The 18,624-nt window shown below is 48.2% G+C and overlaps 1 protein-coding gene across 3 annotated transcripts; it reads right to left on the reverse strand.

Moving 5' to 3' along the window:
* Nucleotides 1-430: 430 nt before the first annotated feature.
* Nucleotides 431-16,080, reverse strand: COG1 (component of oligomeric golgi complex 1). Of its 3 annotated transcripts, none has more exons than XM_019650945.1 (15): nucleotides 15,738-16,080; nucleotides 9,789-10,030; nucleotides 9,459-9,640; nucleotides 9,147-9,317; nucleotides 7,094-7,250; nucleotides 6,344-6,554; nucleotides 5,152-5,943; nucleotides 4,473-4,619; nucleotides 3,829-3,990; nucleotides 2,887-3,014; nucleotides 2,301-2,409; nucleotides 1,794-1,903; nucleotides 1,641-1,716; nucleotides 1,148-1,182; nucleotides 533-621 (listed from the first exon to the last, which is right to left on the reverse strand). In XM_019650945.1, exons 1-14 carry the CDS (start codon nucleotides 16,050-16,052, stop codon nucleotides 1,168-1,170), a joined length of 2,817 nt encoding a protein of 938 aa, XP_019506490.1. In that variant the 5' UTR covers nucleotides 16,053-16,080; the 3' UTR covers nucleotides 533-621; nucleotides 1,148-1,167. The 3 variants fall into 3 exon arrangements, with proteins under 3 accessions (XP_019506487.1, XP_019506490.1, XP_019506488.1); XM_019650943.1 differs by having other exon boundaries at nucleotides 1,128-1,182; XM_019650942.1 differs by lacking the exon at nucleotides 1,148-1,182 and having other exon boundaries at nucleotides 431-621.
* Between the last annotated feature and the right edge of the window lie 2,544 nt (nucleotides 16,081-18,624).

Below are 18,624 nucleotides of genomic sequence, written 5' to 3' on the forward strand. Positions count from 1 at the left end.
GTGAGACTGTAAGTGAAGCCCCCTCCCTCGTAACTGTCTCCCCGCTGTTATGTATTTGTATTTCCAGAGAGAATGTCTTGCAGCCTCTTGTGTACCTAGATAACTTCTGTTACCATTATTCCTCCAGAGCCTACATCTCACTGAGTAGAAAACATCGTATGGTTCCGACAGTCAAGAACTACGTAATGACTTTATGTCTTACCAACTTGTTACTTCAGCAGCTTTCTGATCTCATTCTAGTGTCGAGAATGAAGGTGGTGTTGAATGCTGAGAAAGTACAAGGTACCTGAACTGATGTCTAAAGTCACAAGTACTGTGAGATAAGGATTCACCTTATGCTTAACATAACCCCTAACTAACCATGGGGCCACATTCCACCAGTGAAACTGGAAAGATTGGTGCGGCTTAGAAACCAATGAGCAGAGGCACCTTTAGAAGAAATGATGCAATAGTATTTATTTAGAGAGAGGTGGATGCGTTCCCATGTTATTTAGTCATACTTGAGAGCCAACCAAGTTTGAATAATGAAGGTGTTGAGTCGTCTTCCTCACTGACAAGCTGTCTGAATAAGGAGCCAGGATGCGCCGGGTCATCTGCTCGGGAGAGTGCTGGGGGGACAACCTGCTGTTGCACGGAGAGGAAAGTGCCTTAGAGTCTACCCAGACCCTGCTCGCCCCCTCCACTGCACTCAGTCCACACAGCACACAAGCAGATCTGAGAAGCATGGATAGCTCTAGGGAAGGGGATTTGAAAAGGACACGGGGACAGAACTCAAGTTGGAAGAGGGGAAGTACTGTAGGAAAAGGGGAAACGTACACACTTCCTTTCCATGGTCTGTTCCTCTACAGATCAGATTTAAAGGTCTGTTATCTGAAGGAGAAATTTAGAATCGTGGGGGAAAGTTATAGCACTGGCCCATGCTTACGAAGCGGATGGTTTGCAAGAATTTTTTTATTACCGTCTCCCAAGTTTTAAAACCAGATTTTTTCACTAGGATTTTGGATCTTAATGGGTTTGATGGCAGGGAATATGGAAAGGATTCATTGACGATATTTTGTCTAACAACAAAGCAAGCAACTAAATGCTGTAAGAAGACAAGCTGTTCGAGCTCTCAGACACACACGTACACAACACAAAGCAGAAATACCCAGGGGGACTCCTGCAGGCTTAATGGATGGCAGCCTACTGAGACAAAACGTGTGTTAACAAGAAAATGTAAAACTTGAGAAAGCAAATTTCCTTATATTTACCACCCAAGTAAAAGAAATGGAAGATGAAACCACCAAAAGAAATCTTTTTTCCAAATAAGTATAATGATAGTGCTGGGTTAGTTCACTCTCTCACCCTGCTAAAACCAAGAAATAACCTCCATCCTGTCCTGCATATATCCTACAGCTTTGGCAGCTTGAGATACAGTTCTGTTATGAGGCTATTTGATAGTGTAAATGGGCATCTTTTCAAACTTCTATCAGCTCAAGCTAGTAAAACCTTGTACTTCTATATTGCGCCACCATTAAAAGCAGCATTAGTGCATCTTGTCATTCAGTTCTTTATTGATGATTTGAAGGGGAGCTGGTTGGGTGGTTAGGTGGGAGATGGGGACAGGCGATGTGGGTGAACCTCTTGCTTTTTGCACTAACCTGGGTTTTGGATTCGATGCTTCTGGTTGATTTGGCCTTTCGAGTGCTTGTCGTGCTCAGTGGAAGAAGCCCGAACCTCCAAGACAAGATGAAGGAATTTCAGTGGCATGAACAGGAAGCTCTGGGCCCCAGCAAAAGCCTTCGAATCATTACCTGATCTGACTCGATGCCAGGGGCAGTATGTTATGGGGCTCCTGGGAGTTGAATGTACTGCTCCTGGGGGTGAACTGATTCTCTGTACCAGTAACCAATCCAAACAGAACCTGACAGACAAGAAAGGGGGCAAATAATACGCTGGGTTTTTGTGGTCCAGTTAACAGAAAATCACTTGTGTTAATCACTGCTCCCTTTGTGGCCAATGTTCTTTAGAGGGTGTTAATGCTTCAAAATGACTGTTGTCACTGCCCACAGGGCGGAATCTGAGTCACATGCCTCATTCCTTTCTGAGGCCTTGGTAAAACCATCGTTCCCTACAACTCAAGGGGTCAGATCCTGGTTGCCTCAGTGGGGAGATTTCACTTAACCCTTTTACAGTCTTTAAACCCAGCTATTTGTGTCTCATCGGCTCCCCCACACTACCTCCTGGAGCGTAAGTGTGGAGCAGGGTTAGTCTGTAATCTGAGCCGCTCTCCCTTCACACGGACCCTTCACTTGACTTACAGAAGTTCGCTGCACCAGGCGATTAAGGTTGCTGTTGAGATGTGGTGTGAAAACATCCAGGTCGAATGGGTCAATGAGTGCTTCCAAGTCGTCAGTCACTTTCTCGATTCTGGAAAAAGGATTAGCATGATGATTCTCCACAGCTTTTAAAGACAAAAACCAATCTTACGGTATTTTAATGCTATAGAAATCCTGGAACTGGATTTATTCTGCTTCATTGCTGATAGCGTGCCACTTGTCACTGACCCTTGTGCTTAAGTCATTTTCAAGAGTTTTAACCTGTGACGTCTAATTCAAGTCCATTCCTCTGAGTTGCTTTTAGGGAGCGCCCTCCAGGTTCAAATTACACCCAACAGTTGGTAGGCTGACTCATAAGAAAGAGGAATGAGATTCCACCTACTGCACTTGACCATGGAATTTATCCAGCAGGTGGTCATTATTTATCTTGCTGGTAATATGAGTACTTACTGTTTAAAACAAACACAGCTAATGTGCAATGAGAGGCTGTTTGGTGGCGCCCCAGAAAAGGGCTGTTTGCATTTGGCAGATGCTGCACTGGGAGAAAGAGCCCCCGAGAAGGGGATACCTGGAGTCCTGTTTGCTGCGGCCACTTTTCACTTCTTCACCCCTGGCTGTCAGAACAATGTTGAGATAACGCAGGTCATAAAGCAGCTGCAGTGCCCGATTCTGGGTCATTGGAAATGCACCTTCTTTCTGCAAATCAATTCCCCACCCACACCCGGTAAGGGAGATGACGTGTCATGTGAGCATCATCAACAGCTTCAGGTTTGGGTTGAGTTACAACTTGTTATTTCAGAAGCAGAAGCTCATTATACTCACGTGGCTAGTTTAATCTCACAACACAACAGGTTATGTTAGAAACTTGGTCTTAAAGCTCAAAAAGCTCACAGCAAGGAGGAGACCCAGCTCTTAAAAATGGCCTCAGCGTGTAGATGGTCATTTTAAAGGGAAAAAGGCTCCTTGCATGAACGGAGCTTAGAGAAGATTTACCTGAATTCTTTCCCAAATCAGAAGTGGGTCCTGTCTTGAAAATTACTGATGAACACAAATATACAGCAAGGGCAGGAGGCTTCCTGGAAGGTAAGGGGCCTGGACGGCTGGGAGACAGGGACTCCCTTACATGAGTATGTGGACCTCGGGTGTCACACACTATGCTTTGTAATCCTTCCAACTTGCTCACAGTCCCCCCAGTACTTGATCTAAGTGACCACATTTGATTCTGAGGAAACAGGTTAATGATTTGCCCCAAGCCCGCAGTGAACATGTGGCTGTGCTGGGGCTGGGACGCAGGTCCTTGCACTCCGGAGCTTTCATTCTCTCCTTGCACTGAACTGCACTGAAGACCCAGTCCCTGAAAGTGGGTGTAATGAAGCTCACAGCGCTGGAAGGACTATTGACTAGATGCCTGGGCTCAGAGATCCTGAACCCCGGAATCTTGACGTGCACTGCTCACACCCAAGAAAAAGCTAAGGTTTATTTTGGTTTTTAGTGGAAAACAAACACCCACCTTCATCTGTTTTTCTTCTGAAAGTTTCTCATAGGCAGCTACTATTTGAACCATACAGCTTTTCAGCATCTCCTGCAGTGTCACCTTTGGCAAGGCATGGCCTCCAACCCGATTGATTTCCTGGCATAAGCTAAACAGGAAGGACTGTACGTACCAGGAGGGCTAAAAGAACAAAGCAGTGTTGACTCACCAACTTGCACCAATTAAATGAGGCGCAGTAAACATGGGTCCATTTTCCTCACTAGGCTTTTATACCCCAGGACCATGATGTCTCTAGTCAGCCCCTCTTACAGCAGAGCAGCTGACAGATGAGTGACATTTGAGGTCATTCCCTCGGGGGCCGGGGGTTGACATGGTGGGTGGCCCTGTGTTTTATGTTGCTGGTTTCCCTTTAGGGTAAGTGGTTCTCTAATTAGCACAGAGCCTGTTCTACAAAAGGAAAGAATCAATCACTGACTTCTCGAACAGTCTGCTGTTTACTTGGCCCCAAGTCCACTTTGCCCGCAGTGGAAAGTTATAAATGTTACTTGTAGCTCTTCCTCGGAAGCTGTCAGTTGGATGATTTTCTAAGATCTTTTTCCTTTTCCGCAGAGCAGGTTTCTCCCTCCCCAGCCCATGGCTCTCTGACGGTGGCACTGGCTTACCTGTGTAGGGAGTCGGATCTTGGATGTGACGCTGCTGCCAGACTCTGCTTCCTCCTGAATTTCTAGTTCATCCCAGCTGGTGGCTGTGGCCAGGATTGAGCCAGCATCATCTAAAAGTAATGACTGGGCAAATCCATGAGCCAAAACCTGGTGACAAAAGGCAAATATCCATAGAGGCCACTCATCCTGTGGTGTTTGTTTTAAGATACTGGAGTAACTTTGAAAACAGCTTCCACTGCTTAAGCCGTGTGGGATGGTGAGTGGCACACATCCCTCTTCTTTTGGCTGTTAAGTCAGCAGTGGGAATTTTGTTGCTAACTACTCTACAAATGTCAGGGGTCACTTCTTAAAACTCCAGTGGAGACTATAGGGAATATGATATTTAGGTTGAAGAGCAGGAAATTTAGACCCTTGTCCAGCGAGAAAGTCTTTCCTTTTCATTAGATGGAAGGGAAAAAATCCAGGGTTTCTGCCTTTAAAATCTAGGCTACCAATGAAGGGAAAACTTGACATTTGAGCTACGTGGCAGAGATAAGTGAAAGTAACTATGAAATGAGAGTTGTCATTCCCTTACTATTAAAAGACCTTATCAAGGCTGGCAAGACCAGACTATGATGAAAGGGAGACCAAATGAGGACAACCTGGTGAGCACAGAAAGTACACAATCAGCGTTACTCACGTGCACAACTGCTGAGCTCCAGACCCGGTAGCCCATCACGCTCTGCCGGAGGAGCAGCTCCGTGACTTCCTGCCACTGGGCCTGCATGGGAAGGACTTCCTGAGGCTTCCCCTTTCCCTGTTTCTTCAGAGCCCTGGAATCCCTCACTGGTTTCTCGGAGCTCCCTGATTTGCCCAAGATGCACTGCTTCAGGTGAGGACACAGCTCGGCCAATGACTGACAGAGTCTGGCCATGAAAAGGACCGCATGCAGCTTGACACCATCGAGGGCATCCTGCTGCTCTAGCACAACTTCCTCGATGCTCTGCAGCTCCGCCCGGATGCAGTCTGTGATGTGCTTGATGCAGGCCACGGAGTGAGTCCGCAGCATTTCCTGCACAGTCCCAGCGTCTGCATATCTGTCAAACGCACAGTTCTTGGCTTGCATGGGGGTGATGTCCTTGGTCAGAGACGAGTCACCCGAGGGAAGGTAAGTCAGGAGGTCATCCAATTTCACCTTCAGTTTAGAGTCTAGGGCAGAACAGAAGTTCTGTACACAGGGGCTAACAGCTTGAGCTTTCATGGAGAGCCCGCTGCTGGCAAGCTGATCCCGGCTGGCCACGCTGACCCAGGCGGCATCAGAAGGCAGGTCATTAGCGCTCTCGGTCCAGAGGAACAGAGACATGTTATGCTCAAAGTGGATGTGCTTGTTTGGGGGGGAGTTGCTGGTGCTGCTTTCAAGTTCCTGCAAAGCTGAAACGAGGAGCTCTTTGGAACTAGTGGAGATGGAGTCAAAGCCCTCTTTCGTCAGAGTCTAAAAGAGAATGAGAAAAGCATTCTAATCACAACTGCTTTCGGGAAATCGCAAAACAGGAGCACCCGAGTGGCACTCTATCCCAGCGTTCAGGAAGCTCTCCACCAGAAAGATGACATGGTGTTGGCAGAGAGCCAAGTCATCACTGATGAACATGGCCACGTTCCCCACCAACTGACAGGCGCCTGGTCTCGTTTTCAGCACCAGAACCCAGATTTCTGTTCATTTCTATGGTTCATTTGTCCAGAAGAACCACCCCTGAGGCCATTCTATGGGACTCCCTGGAGCAAGTCAGCAGGGAAAGAATACACTTAGGAACTGACAGGAGTCAACCCAGACGATCAAAAGACCACCCCAGGATTGGCCGTAAAACAGACGGACCCACGACTTCCCATCTTACCTGTAATCGGTCAAGGAACAGTTCCTGCATCAAATCCTCCCAGAACAACAGTGGCTTCTCCAGGAGCCGGCGACACACCATATCCCAGCTGTGACTGGTGGACTCATTGGTAAGTAATTCCCACATGGCATCCCGGATCCCTGCGAGACCTTTCATGCTCTTCACGTACATAAGCAGGGTGGTGATCCCGTTTTTAATGTCTTCATTACACCTACAACAAAATCATTTTCTTTGGGCCTCATTAGATTCATGGTTTCACACCTTAATTAAGTTGCAGGATTCCATTTGAAAACCTCTTACCTGGGTCCCAATATATAAACATGTATTTCAGAGCATTTAAAAGTATGTATAAACACAGCGTTTCTGGCTGAATGGAGGGGTGGAGCCTATAGCCCTTTGCCAGGCCCACCCTTGCTTCCTTGAGGTATCTAGACGGAGGTCAGTCGAGAGCCCCACAGAATGGCTTCAGAATCTGCACTAAAGAAGTAGGAGTGACAGAACTCTTACATAAAGAGAATTGAAAATTCTCTACATAATATTTTGAAAGACAAATTTCTTCTTGGTTCCCCCACAGTGGGGGCTGATCCTCCTTGAAGGCAGTGGAGTGAGTGGCTGGCACAACCTATCAGGTGACAGTCGGCATCACCCAGGAGATCAGGCTTGTCCCCCATCCCTCACTGGCCTTTGATGGCCACAGACAGCGCTGCCTGGGTGGCTCCTGCCAGCCTCGGGAAAGCTCTGGCTACTTACATGTGGATCCATTTCTGCAGCGTGTCTTTCAGGTACTCCTGGCTGATGGGATGTGCAAGGGTCCGGAGAGCCGGCTGGAACTCGACGATGGATGCTGGTAGGTGTTTGAACCAGCTGCAAAGCTTCATCTCTTCTTGCAGAACACCAGTGCCCTTTCCTAAGGAGAAGGCCAGATGAGAAGTAACTGGGGCCATCCTCTGAGTGGCATATTAAGAAATGGACCTAGGAGGAATTTCCAAAACTCTTCTAGTCTTTCTCTAGGCAGGCCAGACTGGACCGCTGAAGTAGGGGGGAAGGAAAGCAGAGACTGTGTCCAGGGCCTCCCTCATCAGGGAGCTGACAGCTCCAACTCTGGTCCTCCGATTGGCTGAGAAGGCATAAAGACAGGGAGGAAATGAATGGGGAAAAAGAGAAAGAACTGGCTGCTGTGCAGGCCTTGCCATTTTCAAAGTATTGGGTTGTCAGAAAAGTCATGACACATTTTTACAACAAAAAACAGAAAAAATACGTCATGACTTTTCTGACATCCCAATAGAACTTAAGTTGTCAGAAAATAAAGGTGATGGTCTCCCTTTGCTCACCATCCCCCTCCCTCCCTTGAAGAGCTAAGGAAAGAATCCTGTCCAGTGAGATGTCGTAGCTCTTCAGAGGTGACCTCTCCAGAAGGGCACAGGCCTACGCTGCGTGACTCTGGGAGGCCCACTCATCGTATTCTGTGTACAAGGCCCCTCTGGAGTTGGAAGCACAGGGGTTCTTCTGAGATTGCTTTTCCTTGTTGTCCAACGCCAGGACAAATTAGCCAATACTCACCTTTCGTGGGAGGGAGAAAGTACTAAATGTAAGTACCTGGAGGGAAACCAAGGCGTAAAGAAGTGGTACCCTAGTTGAAAGATAAGTAATTCAGAGATGAGAGTGTATAATACACATCTGTCTGTGAAAATGACCACATGGCTGTCACTATGTGGTCTCCTCATCCCCTTCTATCTTTGGCCGTGTCTCCTCCATCTAACCTTTGAGTTCTGGAGTGTCCTGAGGCACAGTCCTCTGTCATCCTCTCTTTTTACTAATGATGTCATCCATCCCCATGGCTTCAAGCGACAGCCACATGCAGAGCACCACAGATGTGTGTCTCCAGCCGGACCTCTCACTGCTCTGTTCTGGACTCGCAGTCACCGGCCCACTCACATTCCCATTCCAAGGTGTCCGTCATCTCCAATGCAGCATTTTCAAGAGTGAACCCATCATCGGCTCTTTCAAACCAGCTTTTTCTAGTAAACTCGGACACCTCCCTTCCACACCCTCTACAGCCAATCCATCACCAAATTATCTCCTCCAAAACAGATGTCCTAGTTATCTATAATTAGCTCCATCATTAAATTACATTTAATTCCAATTGGGATAAATGCTACCAGATAAAAGTACAGGATGCATGAGAACACATAACTGAAGGACCACCCAGCCTGGAAGCTCCTAGAAGGCTCTGCATTGTCCACTGGATAAAGTCCAAACTCCCCAGCCTGGTCCACACGGCTCTGCATTATCTGGTCAAATCTGATAGACCGGCCACATCTTTTCTCATGCTGCCCTTTCTCTCACTCAATACCCCTTAGCCTCACCTGCTTTCTTTCAGTTCCTCAAATATTCCAACATCCTCCTTGCCTCAGGGCCTTTGCACATCTTCTTCCTTTTGCCTGGAACTTTCTTCCTTGCCTTCTTTAACCTGACTATCTCTTACTCAACTTTTAGGTTTCAGTTTAGCTATCACTTCTCAAATGAAAGCAACATTGGCGAGGTCCCTCCATTCAAAGCTCCCAAGTCAACTTATACTTTGCCTTTAGAGCCATGACCAATATTAATATTAAACAGATATGTGTGTATTTGAGTTCAATATCTGCCTGTACTACTAGACCGTGACCTCCAAGAGGGTGGAGTCCATATTTGTCCAGTTCATGCTGTATCTCCAGAGCCTGCCATAGTAGCTGACAGATGGTAGGTACTCAATCAACATCAGCTCAATGAACCAGAAAAGAAAAAACGTTGGCTAAGAGCTCACCGGCAGGATGCTGGCCTGTGATGGTCTCTAGAGTTGAGAGGAGCAAGCCACATGGCAGGGACGGATCTGGAAGCAGCCCTTCTGGTAAAGTGTAGAAAAGAGCGTGAGCTTGGTTCAAAGTGGTGGCCAGCAACTCCACTAACGAGCAAATCTGAGCTTTGATACCAGCACCTATGAGAAGAAACCATCCTTTTAAAACAATTTCCTTCAGTCAAGTTAGGAACAGAAAATGCTCTGGCTGCTTCAGTCTCCCTCAGCTAATCCTTCTCCATTCCCATGTTTATGGGCAAAATGGAAAGCAGCCACACCCACCGTGGTGCGGCTGGTTGAGGAGTTTCTGAATAGCTGCCTTTCTGGCCAACAGGAAGTCCGTTAGGGCTTGGCGAGGAGAGCTCTCTTCTAAGAGCATCATAGAGCACAGGGCCTCCGCTACAGCTTGGTCAGACACGGCTTGGCATTTGAGCAGCATCTTGCTTTCATGCAGAATGGTTGCCCTAGAAAGAGGATGACAAAGGTCAGCAGGGAAATGTTTACATCTCAGGAGAAGAACGTTGGTGCATCAGGAAAGAAGACATGTTCCACAGAACTCTAGTGGGGCAGCGCAGCCCTCACAGAGATGGTCTTCATGCTGGATCTACTTACCGGAAGTGGCTGGCTGCTGCCACCTGCCGGACGAGTATGGGGAATCGGGAGAGGATGGGGCTGTATCGAGAGCTGGAAGAATCCAGCTGGAGCAGGCTGTGAAGGTGGCAGCACAGCAGGTAAAGCTGAGTGGCGTGGAGATACTGAGAGGCCTCCATCGCGCTCCAGATCTTCTCAGGAATTTCTAGGAGGAGCTTGATCTGGGCAGCCATGCTGTAGAACTTCTCCTGGGATGGCTGTGGCTGCAGGGAAAGGCACAGAACTATGTCAGAACAAACAAAAGCAAGGCCAGGACCGGCAGGCTTGGGGAGAAATGTAAGGGCATTTTAGGGTACAAAGCTTTCAATAGCCAGATTTAATGCCATTCAGCAAGGCATCCAAGTTCAGTGTAGTAGAATTACTGGAGTCAGAAGTGTGCTACAATCTCAGTGGTTTTTCCTACCAGTTGTGTGCACCTTTGCTCAGGCCCATGGAGAGACAATCTGGCCATCTCACAGTCTGGTTATTAGTGATCCTGGGATGTTCAATAGCATGGAGCCCTATGGACCGTCCCTGGAGGGAGCTCTCTCCTGCCCTTTTCTGACCTTCGTCCTGCCTGCATTTCCTCCTGCTTTTCTGAGTGCATCATGGACTTCTCTGCTGGCTGTTCCTCATCCCCAGCCCTTCACCAGATCTTCACCTGGCTCAGTCCTCAGGCCTCCACTCCTCTCAGTCTGTCCTCTTCCGGATTCTCTTCCCTCAAACATCACCTCTACGCAGAACACTACTACCCTATTTGTTTTATTACTCACCACTCCCCCTGAATCCCAATCTAGCCTTTTCTGTTACTGCCTGGTAAGTTTCACTGTCATTCCATGATCAGTATGTATAAAACTAAATTCATCTCCCTAACAAAAATCTTAGCACATACCAGCACTCTGCTCCTCAATTCCCAGGAAATTCATGTCCTTTAAGTTTCTGTTACCACTTCTATGGTTCTAATGCAGGACATTATCATCTCATACTTAGATTAATCGAAAAATATTTCACTGTGCTGTGTTTATTCATTACTTACTCCAATCTAGCCTTTTCCTTTGCTGTCAAATTACCCTCTTCAAAAGCCATTTAGATCATATCTTTGCCTGGTTCTAAAATGCTCCTCCATACTTAGTATCAGCCTGGTGGTCAGGGTTTTCCTGTCCTACCACTGCTTTCTTCCAGGGGGTCCTTGAATCCATTGTTTTTCATGTGTGTGTGTGTGTGTGTGTGTGTGTGGGGAATGATTACAGCTCCCAGGGAATATCTGGCAATATCTGGAGACATTTTTGATTATTACCATGTGCTAATGGGTGAGGGGGGAGGGCGCTACTGGCATCTAGTAAGAGGCCAGGAATGCTTCTAAACATCCTATGCACGTTACAACCAAGAATGACTCAGCCCAAAATGTCAAAAGCACCATGGTTGAGAAACCCTACTTTGATCAAATTGACTACCTGTTTTTAATTGTCTTTACATATTGTAGACCACATTCCAAATGCCATCTTTCCTTAAAGCCCTTGTTTACTGAGCAGGATGTAAGTCTGAAGTGACTTCCTTCAGCATTTTTATGGTAAGTATACACAATTATTTTAGGAACCAATCACCATTATCCAAAAATGTTTTCTAGTGCTATTTGAAATTATTTACATTTCTCTTACCAACTTTCCATGGATTTAATTCCTTGATTAGATTGTAAGCTCTGTCAGAGCAGAAATTGGGGTACTTCTGTTTCTTTGTACCTTGAAGAAGGCACTCAAAATTTTTTGGGTTTGGCTGAGAATAGGTCAGATATAACAACTATACAAATAAATACATTTCTAAAATCAGGCATAGTACAAGTTAGCTTTTTAATAAACCTTGAAGCATGACTGAGTTATAGCAAAGGCTTGCCACGTAAGGGGGGAGGACATGTACTAAATGCAAAGCTACAGAGAGATGAGGTCTCTCATTTCACAAATAAGTTCAGTATTTCTTCTGCGGGTCTATAGGGCGAGCCTACCCCACTGACCTGAATTCTTCTACAACCCAGGTTGTAGTAAAAAGTTCCAAAATGGAGCTAAATTGTACTTTTGCAATTTCTTCTTCCATGTTGCTGTAAGGTTCTCCCAGCTTGTTAAAAACAAATTCCTTGTTTACCTTTCTCACCCTCAGGGCCCTTTCACATTGTCATCCCTAAATCAACATTCTTTTTTTATTTTATGAAAAGATTTTTATTAAAAATATAGCTAACATACAATATTATGTTAGTTTCAGGTGTACACTATATAAAAGTAGTTCAGCATTTATATACCTAAAGAAGTGATCACCATGATAAGTCCAGCAACCATCTGACACCACCCCATGCTCACATTATTATTAACTATATTCCCTATGCTGTATATTACATCCCTGTGACTCATTTGTTTTATACCTGGAAATGTGGATCTCTTCACCATTTCTCCCTTTTTTAATTTTTCAATTACAGTTCACATTTGTTACTTTATGTTGATTTCAGGTGTACAGCATAGTGGCTAGACATTTATATAATTTAAGAAGTGATCCCCCTGACTAGTCTAATACCCACCTGGTATAATACATACTTATTACCGTATCATTGACTGTATTCCCTGTGCTTTGCTTTACATCCCCATGACTATTTTGTAACTACCAACTTGTCTTAATCCTTTCCCCTTTTTCACCCAGCCCTCTAACTCTCCTCCCATCTATCACCCCAACAAATCTAGTACCCAGCTGACACCATACATAGTTATTATAATATTATTGACTATATTCCTTATGTTATACTCTACATCACCATAACTACTTTGTAACGAACCAATTTGTACTTTTTAATCCATTCTCCTTTTTCACCTCCCATCTGGCAATCATCAAAATGCTCTCTGTATCTATGAGTTTATTTCTGTTATTTTGTTCTCTAGCTTCCACATATAGGCGAAATCATACTGCATCTGTCTTTCTTGGTCTGACACTCCACTCAGCACAACACCCTCCAGGTCCATGCATGCCACCACAGATGGCAAGAACCCATTCCCTTCCATGGCCGAGCAATATTCCATTGTATGTATGTACCTTCTACTCTTTATCCATTCTTCCATGGACAGACACCCAGGCTGCCTCCACATCTTGACTGTTGTGAACAATGCTGCAATGAACATATGGATGCACACTCCCCTCGAAGTAGCATTTTGGGTTTCTTTGGGTAAATACCTGAAGTGGGATTATTGAGTCCCTCTTTGTCTCTTGACATAACCTTTGCTTTTAAGTCTATTTTGTCTGGTATAAGTTTTGCTATCCCAGATTTTTTTGTTTTTTTCATTTCCATTTTCATGAAATACCTTTTTCCATCACTTTCCTTTCCGTCTGTGTTTCTCTTCTGATCTGAAGTAGTCTCTTGTAGGCAGCATATTGAGGCTTTTGTTTGCTTATCCATTCAGCCCTCCTATGTCTTTAGATTAGAGCATTTATTCCATTTACATCGAAAGTAATTGTTGATAGATATATAGCTATTGCCATACTATTATTCATAATTTTGATCTTTGTTTTTCCCCCATCTTAAAGAAGTCCCTCTAACACTTCTTATAATACTGGTTTGGTGGTGATAAACTCCTTTAGCTTTTTCTTGTCTGGGAAGCTCTTTATCTGTCTTTTGATTGTAAATGATAGCCTTGCTCGGTAAAGTACCCTTAGTTGTAAGTCCTTGCTTTTCATCATGTTGAATATTTCCTGCCAATCCCTTCTGGCCTGCAAGGTTTCTGTTGAGAAATTAGTAGACAGTCTTATGGAGCCTCCATTATAAGTCACTAGTTGCCTTTCTCTTGCTGCTTTTAGGATTCTCTTTGTCTTTAACTTAACTTTTGCCACTTTAATTATAATGTGTCTTGCTGTTTGTTTCTATGTATTAGGTAGATCTGCTATGTGTCCCAGTCTTGGCTGGGTGGCCTTACATAGTGGGTGCCCTGTGGGGCCCTGGCACAGTCTCCCTGGTCACCTACTCTGGGTGCTCCAGAAGTGTCCCTTGTGTGGCTTGTGTGTGCCCTTGTTATAGTTGAGCCTTGATTGCTACTGGAACCTCAGTGGGTGGGAATGAAACTTCAGGCTGTGGGGTTTGGCCACTTCCACAGCTTATAAGCTGCTGTGTGGGGAGCTAACCCCGCTGAGTGGGATTTACCCCAGCAGGCTCTGGTGCCTGTTGAGACCACCCTTTGTGTGTGTCACTTGTGGGGCTAATTGGGTGGTGCTCTGCTGTGGTCTGAAGCCAAACTCCAAGTATGTTGGTCCTGAAGCCTCTTGGGAGGGGCTTTGCTGCAGGCACAGGTAACACACTGCCTGTGACCTGCTGGAGACTACCTGGTAGGTTGTTTGCTGCTAATGCTAATGTTGTCAGTGTGTGTAAGAGACCATACTTCAAACTGAGGACGTCTGCCACCAGTACCGGGTCTGGGGTAGCTGTGCAAAAAGTCAGGACACCCCGAGGCTGGCTGCCACCTGCCAGCTCCCTTAAGGTTCAGCCACTGATAAAGCCTCGTGGGAGGTGGAGGCAGGGTCTCAGGGAGTCTGAAGAGTGGGAAGACCTGTGGTCGCCAGATTAATGTAGACTCTGATTTGGTGCCAGTGCTGAGCCTGGAGCTACTCAGCAACAGTCTCAGAGCACACTGAGGCCAGTCCCCGCCAGCCTGGGGCCTATGGACACGAACAGTTTTCCAAGAAAGAGTGCAGTGTGGGCGGGGCTGGCTGCTGCGGAGAAGTTGGGGAAGCCGGGTGGGTGGGTCCTAGTGAGTCAGCAGGGCGGAGCAGCGGAGCTCACCAGGCCAATCAGATTCAGCTTTGGCCAGAGGGGACGGCTCAACACAGGAAAGATGGCGCCTGCCTGCCAGCTGTAGGCAAGGAGGCCTCCTCACAGGGAAAATGGCTATCTCCTCCAGTCCTCCCCCAAACCCCCTCAGTCTGCCCCCTCGCCCCCATACGCCTCTGATGCCCCCCCCACCTCTCAGTCATCGTCCCTCCGCCAGAGCCCATGGTAAGTGCCTGTGAGTCTGTGCGTGGGCAGGGCTGGTTAAGAGGACGTCTGGGTTTCCTGTAGTCTTCCGGCCCACCCAGATGGTCAGACTCCCCCGTTTTTCATAACCAGATGTTGTGGGGGCTCCTCTTCCCGGCACCAGTACTCTGGGGAGGCTGGTGTTGGGCTGGGGTTTGTCACTCCTCTGGAGGGGACCCTCTGCAGCCAAGATACTCCCTCCTGATTCTCAACCACCACATGGCGGCTTCCGGCCGGCCGGTGCACGTCTCCGCCCCGCCTACCAGTCTTGACCTGGCCACTGCTTTGCATCCTTAGGTATAAAACTGCCCTGCTAGTCTCTGGCTGGTTCTCCAGGCTGACTGTTCTATAATTCAGTTGTAATTTTAACGTGTTGATCTCCTCTTGCCTCTGTCTCCCTAAGTCAGCATTCTTTGGGAACACCAAATGCTGCTCCAATATTGGGATGTGTTCACGGCTGCATTATTCTTGAATGGGGTGGAGGTGGGCGGAAGATTGGGATGAGGAATGAACAACTTGGGGGGGAACGTGTCAACGTAAAGGAAAAAATTCTGCTCTAAGAAGAAAATCAGCAAATGCGGTTGAACTGTCTCCGGAGGGAGACCCCTGGCGTTTTCATCGCACGGCAGTGAACCCACAGGTGAGGTGAGGGAAGCCAGGCCCGGAAGTCAGGGAAGGCTCCTGAAGAAACAGCTGAACGACTTGGAGGGTGGGTCAGCAGCCAGTGAAAGGACTGCCGGCGGTCTCCCCTGAGCAGAGGAACCCCCAAAGTGGCGGCAGCCTCTTCCCAAATGCAGGTGAGGATCCGGCAGGCGGGGGGTGGGGCTGACTCGAGGGAGTGGCAGGTTTGGGGTTGCGGGTTCCGCGGGGGCGGGGACTTGGGTTTCTGGACTAACCTGTGGGACCCGCGGCGGCCGGGACGCTGCCGAACCTGCCTGGCGGAGACGGGAGCAGTACTGGTCGGTGGCCTTCACGGCGTCCACCAGCCCCTCGGCGCAGCGGCGCATCTGGCCGATGGTGTCGGCCGCCTCGATCAGGTCGCGGTACCGCTCGCCCACCATCTGCCGCAGCTCCTCTTTCTTGTGCTCAATCTCGGCCCGAACTTGGCGCTCCAGCCCTCGGATCTCCTCCGCTCCGTGTGTCTCGAAAAGCGCCGCGGGGTCGCGCAGATCCAGCCGCTTCCGCGCGGGGGAAGCGGCCGCGGCTGCCATCGTGGACCTGTCAGTGGCCCAACAGGCCACTTCCGTCCGGCGGCCCCGCCCAGTGGCCATCTTGGTTGGGGGCAGAAGTACTTCCGCCCCGCAGGGAGCCGAGTTTGTTCCCAGCGGGCGGTGGGCGGTACAGGCTTTGCGCGGCATTTTTTTTAAAGAGAGACCACGTGGTTAGGTTAGATCGCTACGGCTGCCGGTGTGTCCGCGGGCCCCGCAGAGCCGGGATCAGAAGCCCCGCCCAGTTCAGGTGGAACCCTTCCTGGTCGGAATTAACTAAGCACCCGCTGTCTGGCTGTAATGCCTCCTGGGGATGCTAGTGTTCCTTGCTCGACCCGTCGCGACCAAGGAAGTGGTCTCTTCCTTGCGGTGACGCGGTTGCACTCTTGATCGGTGTCCTTTCCCTCTGAACCCCGCAGCCGCTGGTATCCTGGTGGGGCCCGGAGCCGCGTGGACCCACCGAGCCCACCGCCGGCTCTGGACTGAGGCTGCGGGACGACTCGAGTCGTATTTAGCTCCCTTGCGCGACCTGCTGGCACTTGGTGTGCCGCCTTTTGTGGCGCCTTTATTATTCGGCGTTTTCTGTGGTCCTTAACCGAATGCCGTGCTAGGAAAAGAGAAGTTTGAATCCGTTTTTGTTCGTTGGAAAGAGTAACTTCACAGTTGGCTCTGAACCAGGACCGAGCGGAGGGACAGGCTGCCCCTTAAAGGGTGTGTACGAAGTTTTGCTTGTTTTTTTCCTGTTGTTAATTAGTTCTTTGGGGTTTTAGTTTTTGTTTCAAACCGATGTTGTACCACTGAAGATGTTTTCGCTCACATAGCCTTACATAGCTACCAGTCCGAGGAGGAGGGTGCTGGGCAGAGAAGAAAAGACCCCAATCCTGAGAAAACAACGCCTGAGGGGGGAGGGTGGGAGGTGGCGCCTACCGCTGACTCAGTAACAATGAAATTTAGAGAGTGTGGCCTGCCTGCTGCTTTTAGGTATTTCCAAGATACTTCATTTTAAAGAAAACATTTATTATTGAAGATTTCATACCCATACTAATGTAGAGGGAATGGTAGAACGTGCCTACCAGCTAGGTTTCACACTCAATAACTCATGGTCAGCCTTATCCTTATTGCTGCCCACTTCCCCTGTCACCCACCACCCCCATTATTTTGAGGCAAATCCCAGACATCAAAGAATTTCAATCTGTAAACAAGTCATTCATTTATAATATTCTAATTTACCTCACAATCGCCCTACAATGTAGGAAATAGTCTCATTTTACAAATGGATAGCCCGGGACCCTGAGGCAGACGGATTTACTCAGTATCCTTTTCAAAGCCTGGCCTCAAAATTATCTACACGTCAGCCCTGCAAGGTAGATAGGAGTAATTATCCTGCCAAACCCCAGAAAGCTTATTATATACCTGCCCGACTCACCTAGCTAATAAATGACAGAATCAGCGCTTGGGCCTAGAATTTTGAATTCCTGGCTTGTGCCTTTTCTGCTTTGTCACACAACTTTCCACAAACTCAAAAAACACTCGCTGCGTGGTGGGGTCTGCAGTGTGCTGTCACTGCAGTCCCTTTCTGTAGGGGACGCTTGTCTGTGTTTGGCTGGCCAGCATCTGCAGAATCTCTTTTCTATGTTTGGGGAAGCCGCCTGTTGGCAAGATCTTTTCCCTTTAGAGCTACGGTGGGGATCGGCCAATCAGACACAACCACCTCGGACTTTAAATGGGGAGCTAGTGACGCCCAAAACGGGGACAGTGATGATTCCGTTTCGGTAGTAGCACGGGTACCACCTGCAGCATCCACTCTCCAGGGCCAGCAGCAGGGCCCAGCTGCCAGTGCTGGCCGGTGGTGCTGGTGGCAGCTCTGGGCGACCAGAATCGCCCTGCCGTGTGCTTTGACTGGGTTTTGAATGTTTAGCTTCCCTTTGAGCTGTCCAATACCTTATTGATAAACTTCGTTTCTTTGAAAATCAGGCCGCTTCGGTTGCTTGCCCTAGAGACCTTAAACTGACACACGGTCCCCGAGTTTCCAGCTCCATGAGAGTTTGCCTGAGTTTCTCTAACAGCGAGTGGCAGGGAAGGTCAACATATCAGGCTGTGGGGGCCTTAGGGGTTTTTATTGAGGTGGCCTGCCCTTGTGCACACACCTGTTCCGGTATGTGGAGAAAAGGCAAGCTCACCAGCTGACTGCGGAGCGTGTTCTAAAGGCCAAGCGTTCCCTACCCTTCCTCGCTGCTTCCCGGGCCAAGTTCACCTTGCTGCCCTGCAGATGTCGCTGTTGCCCTTCTGCCTGCAGAACTGAGCGCCTCACAAGCGTCTGTTAGCGGACCTTGCCTGGGCCCTGGAAAAGCTCCCCGAGGCTGGAGGAACGGTGTCTTTGACTCTCCTCCCTGTGCCGCCTTTCCCATTCCCCCTGCATTGAAGCAGCAGCCCCTTCCTCTTCTGCCTTCTACCGCCTCGCTCTATCCAAACCGGGACTGGGCAAAGACCTCAGCGCCCGCGGCTGGACAAGGCGTTGTGCTGGGGACAGAGGGGCAGAGATGAGAGCGAAGTCTTTTTCCGTATGAGTGAAGGG

Source organism: Hipposideros armiger, unplaced genomic scaffold (assembly GCF_001890085.2).
Source record: "Hipposideros armiger isolate ML-2016 unplaced genomic scaffold, ASM189008v1 scaffold_150, whole genome shotgun sequence".
NCBI lineage: Eukaryota > Metazoa > Chordata > Mammalia > Chiroptera > Hipposideridae > Hipposideros > Hipposideros armiger.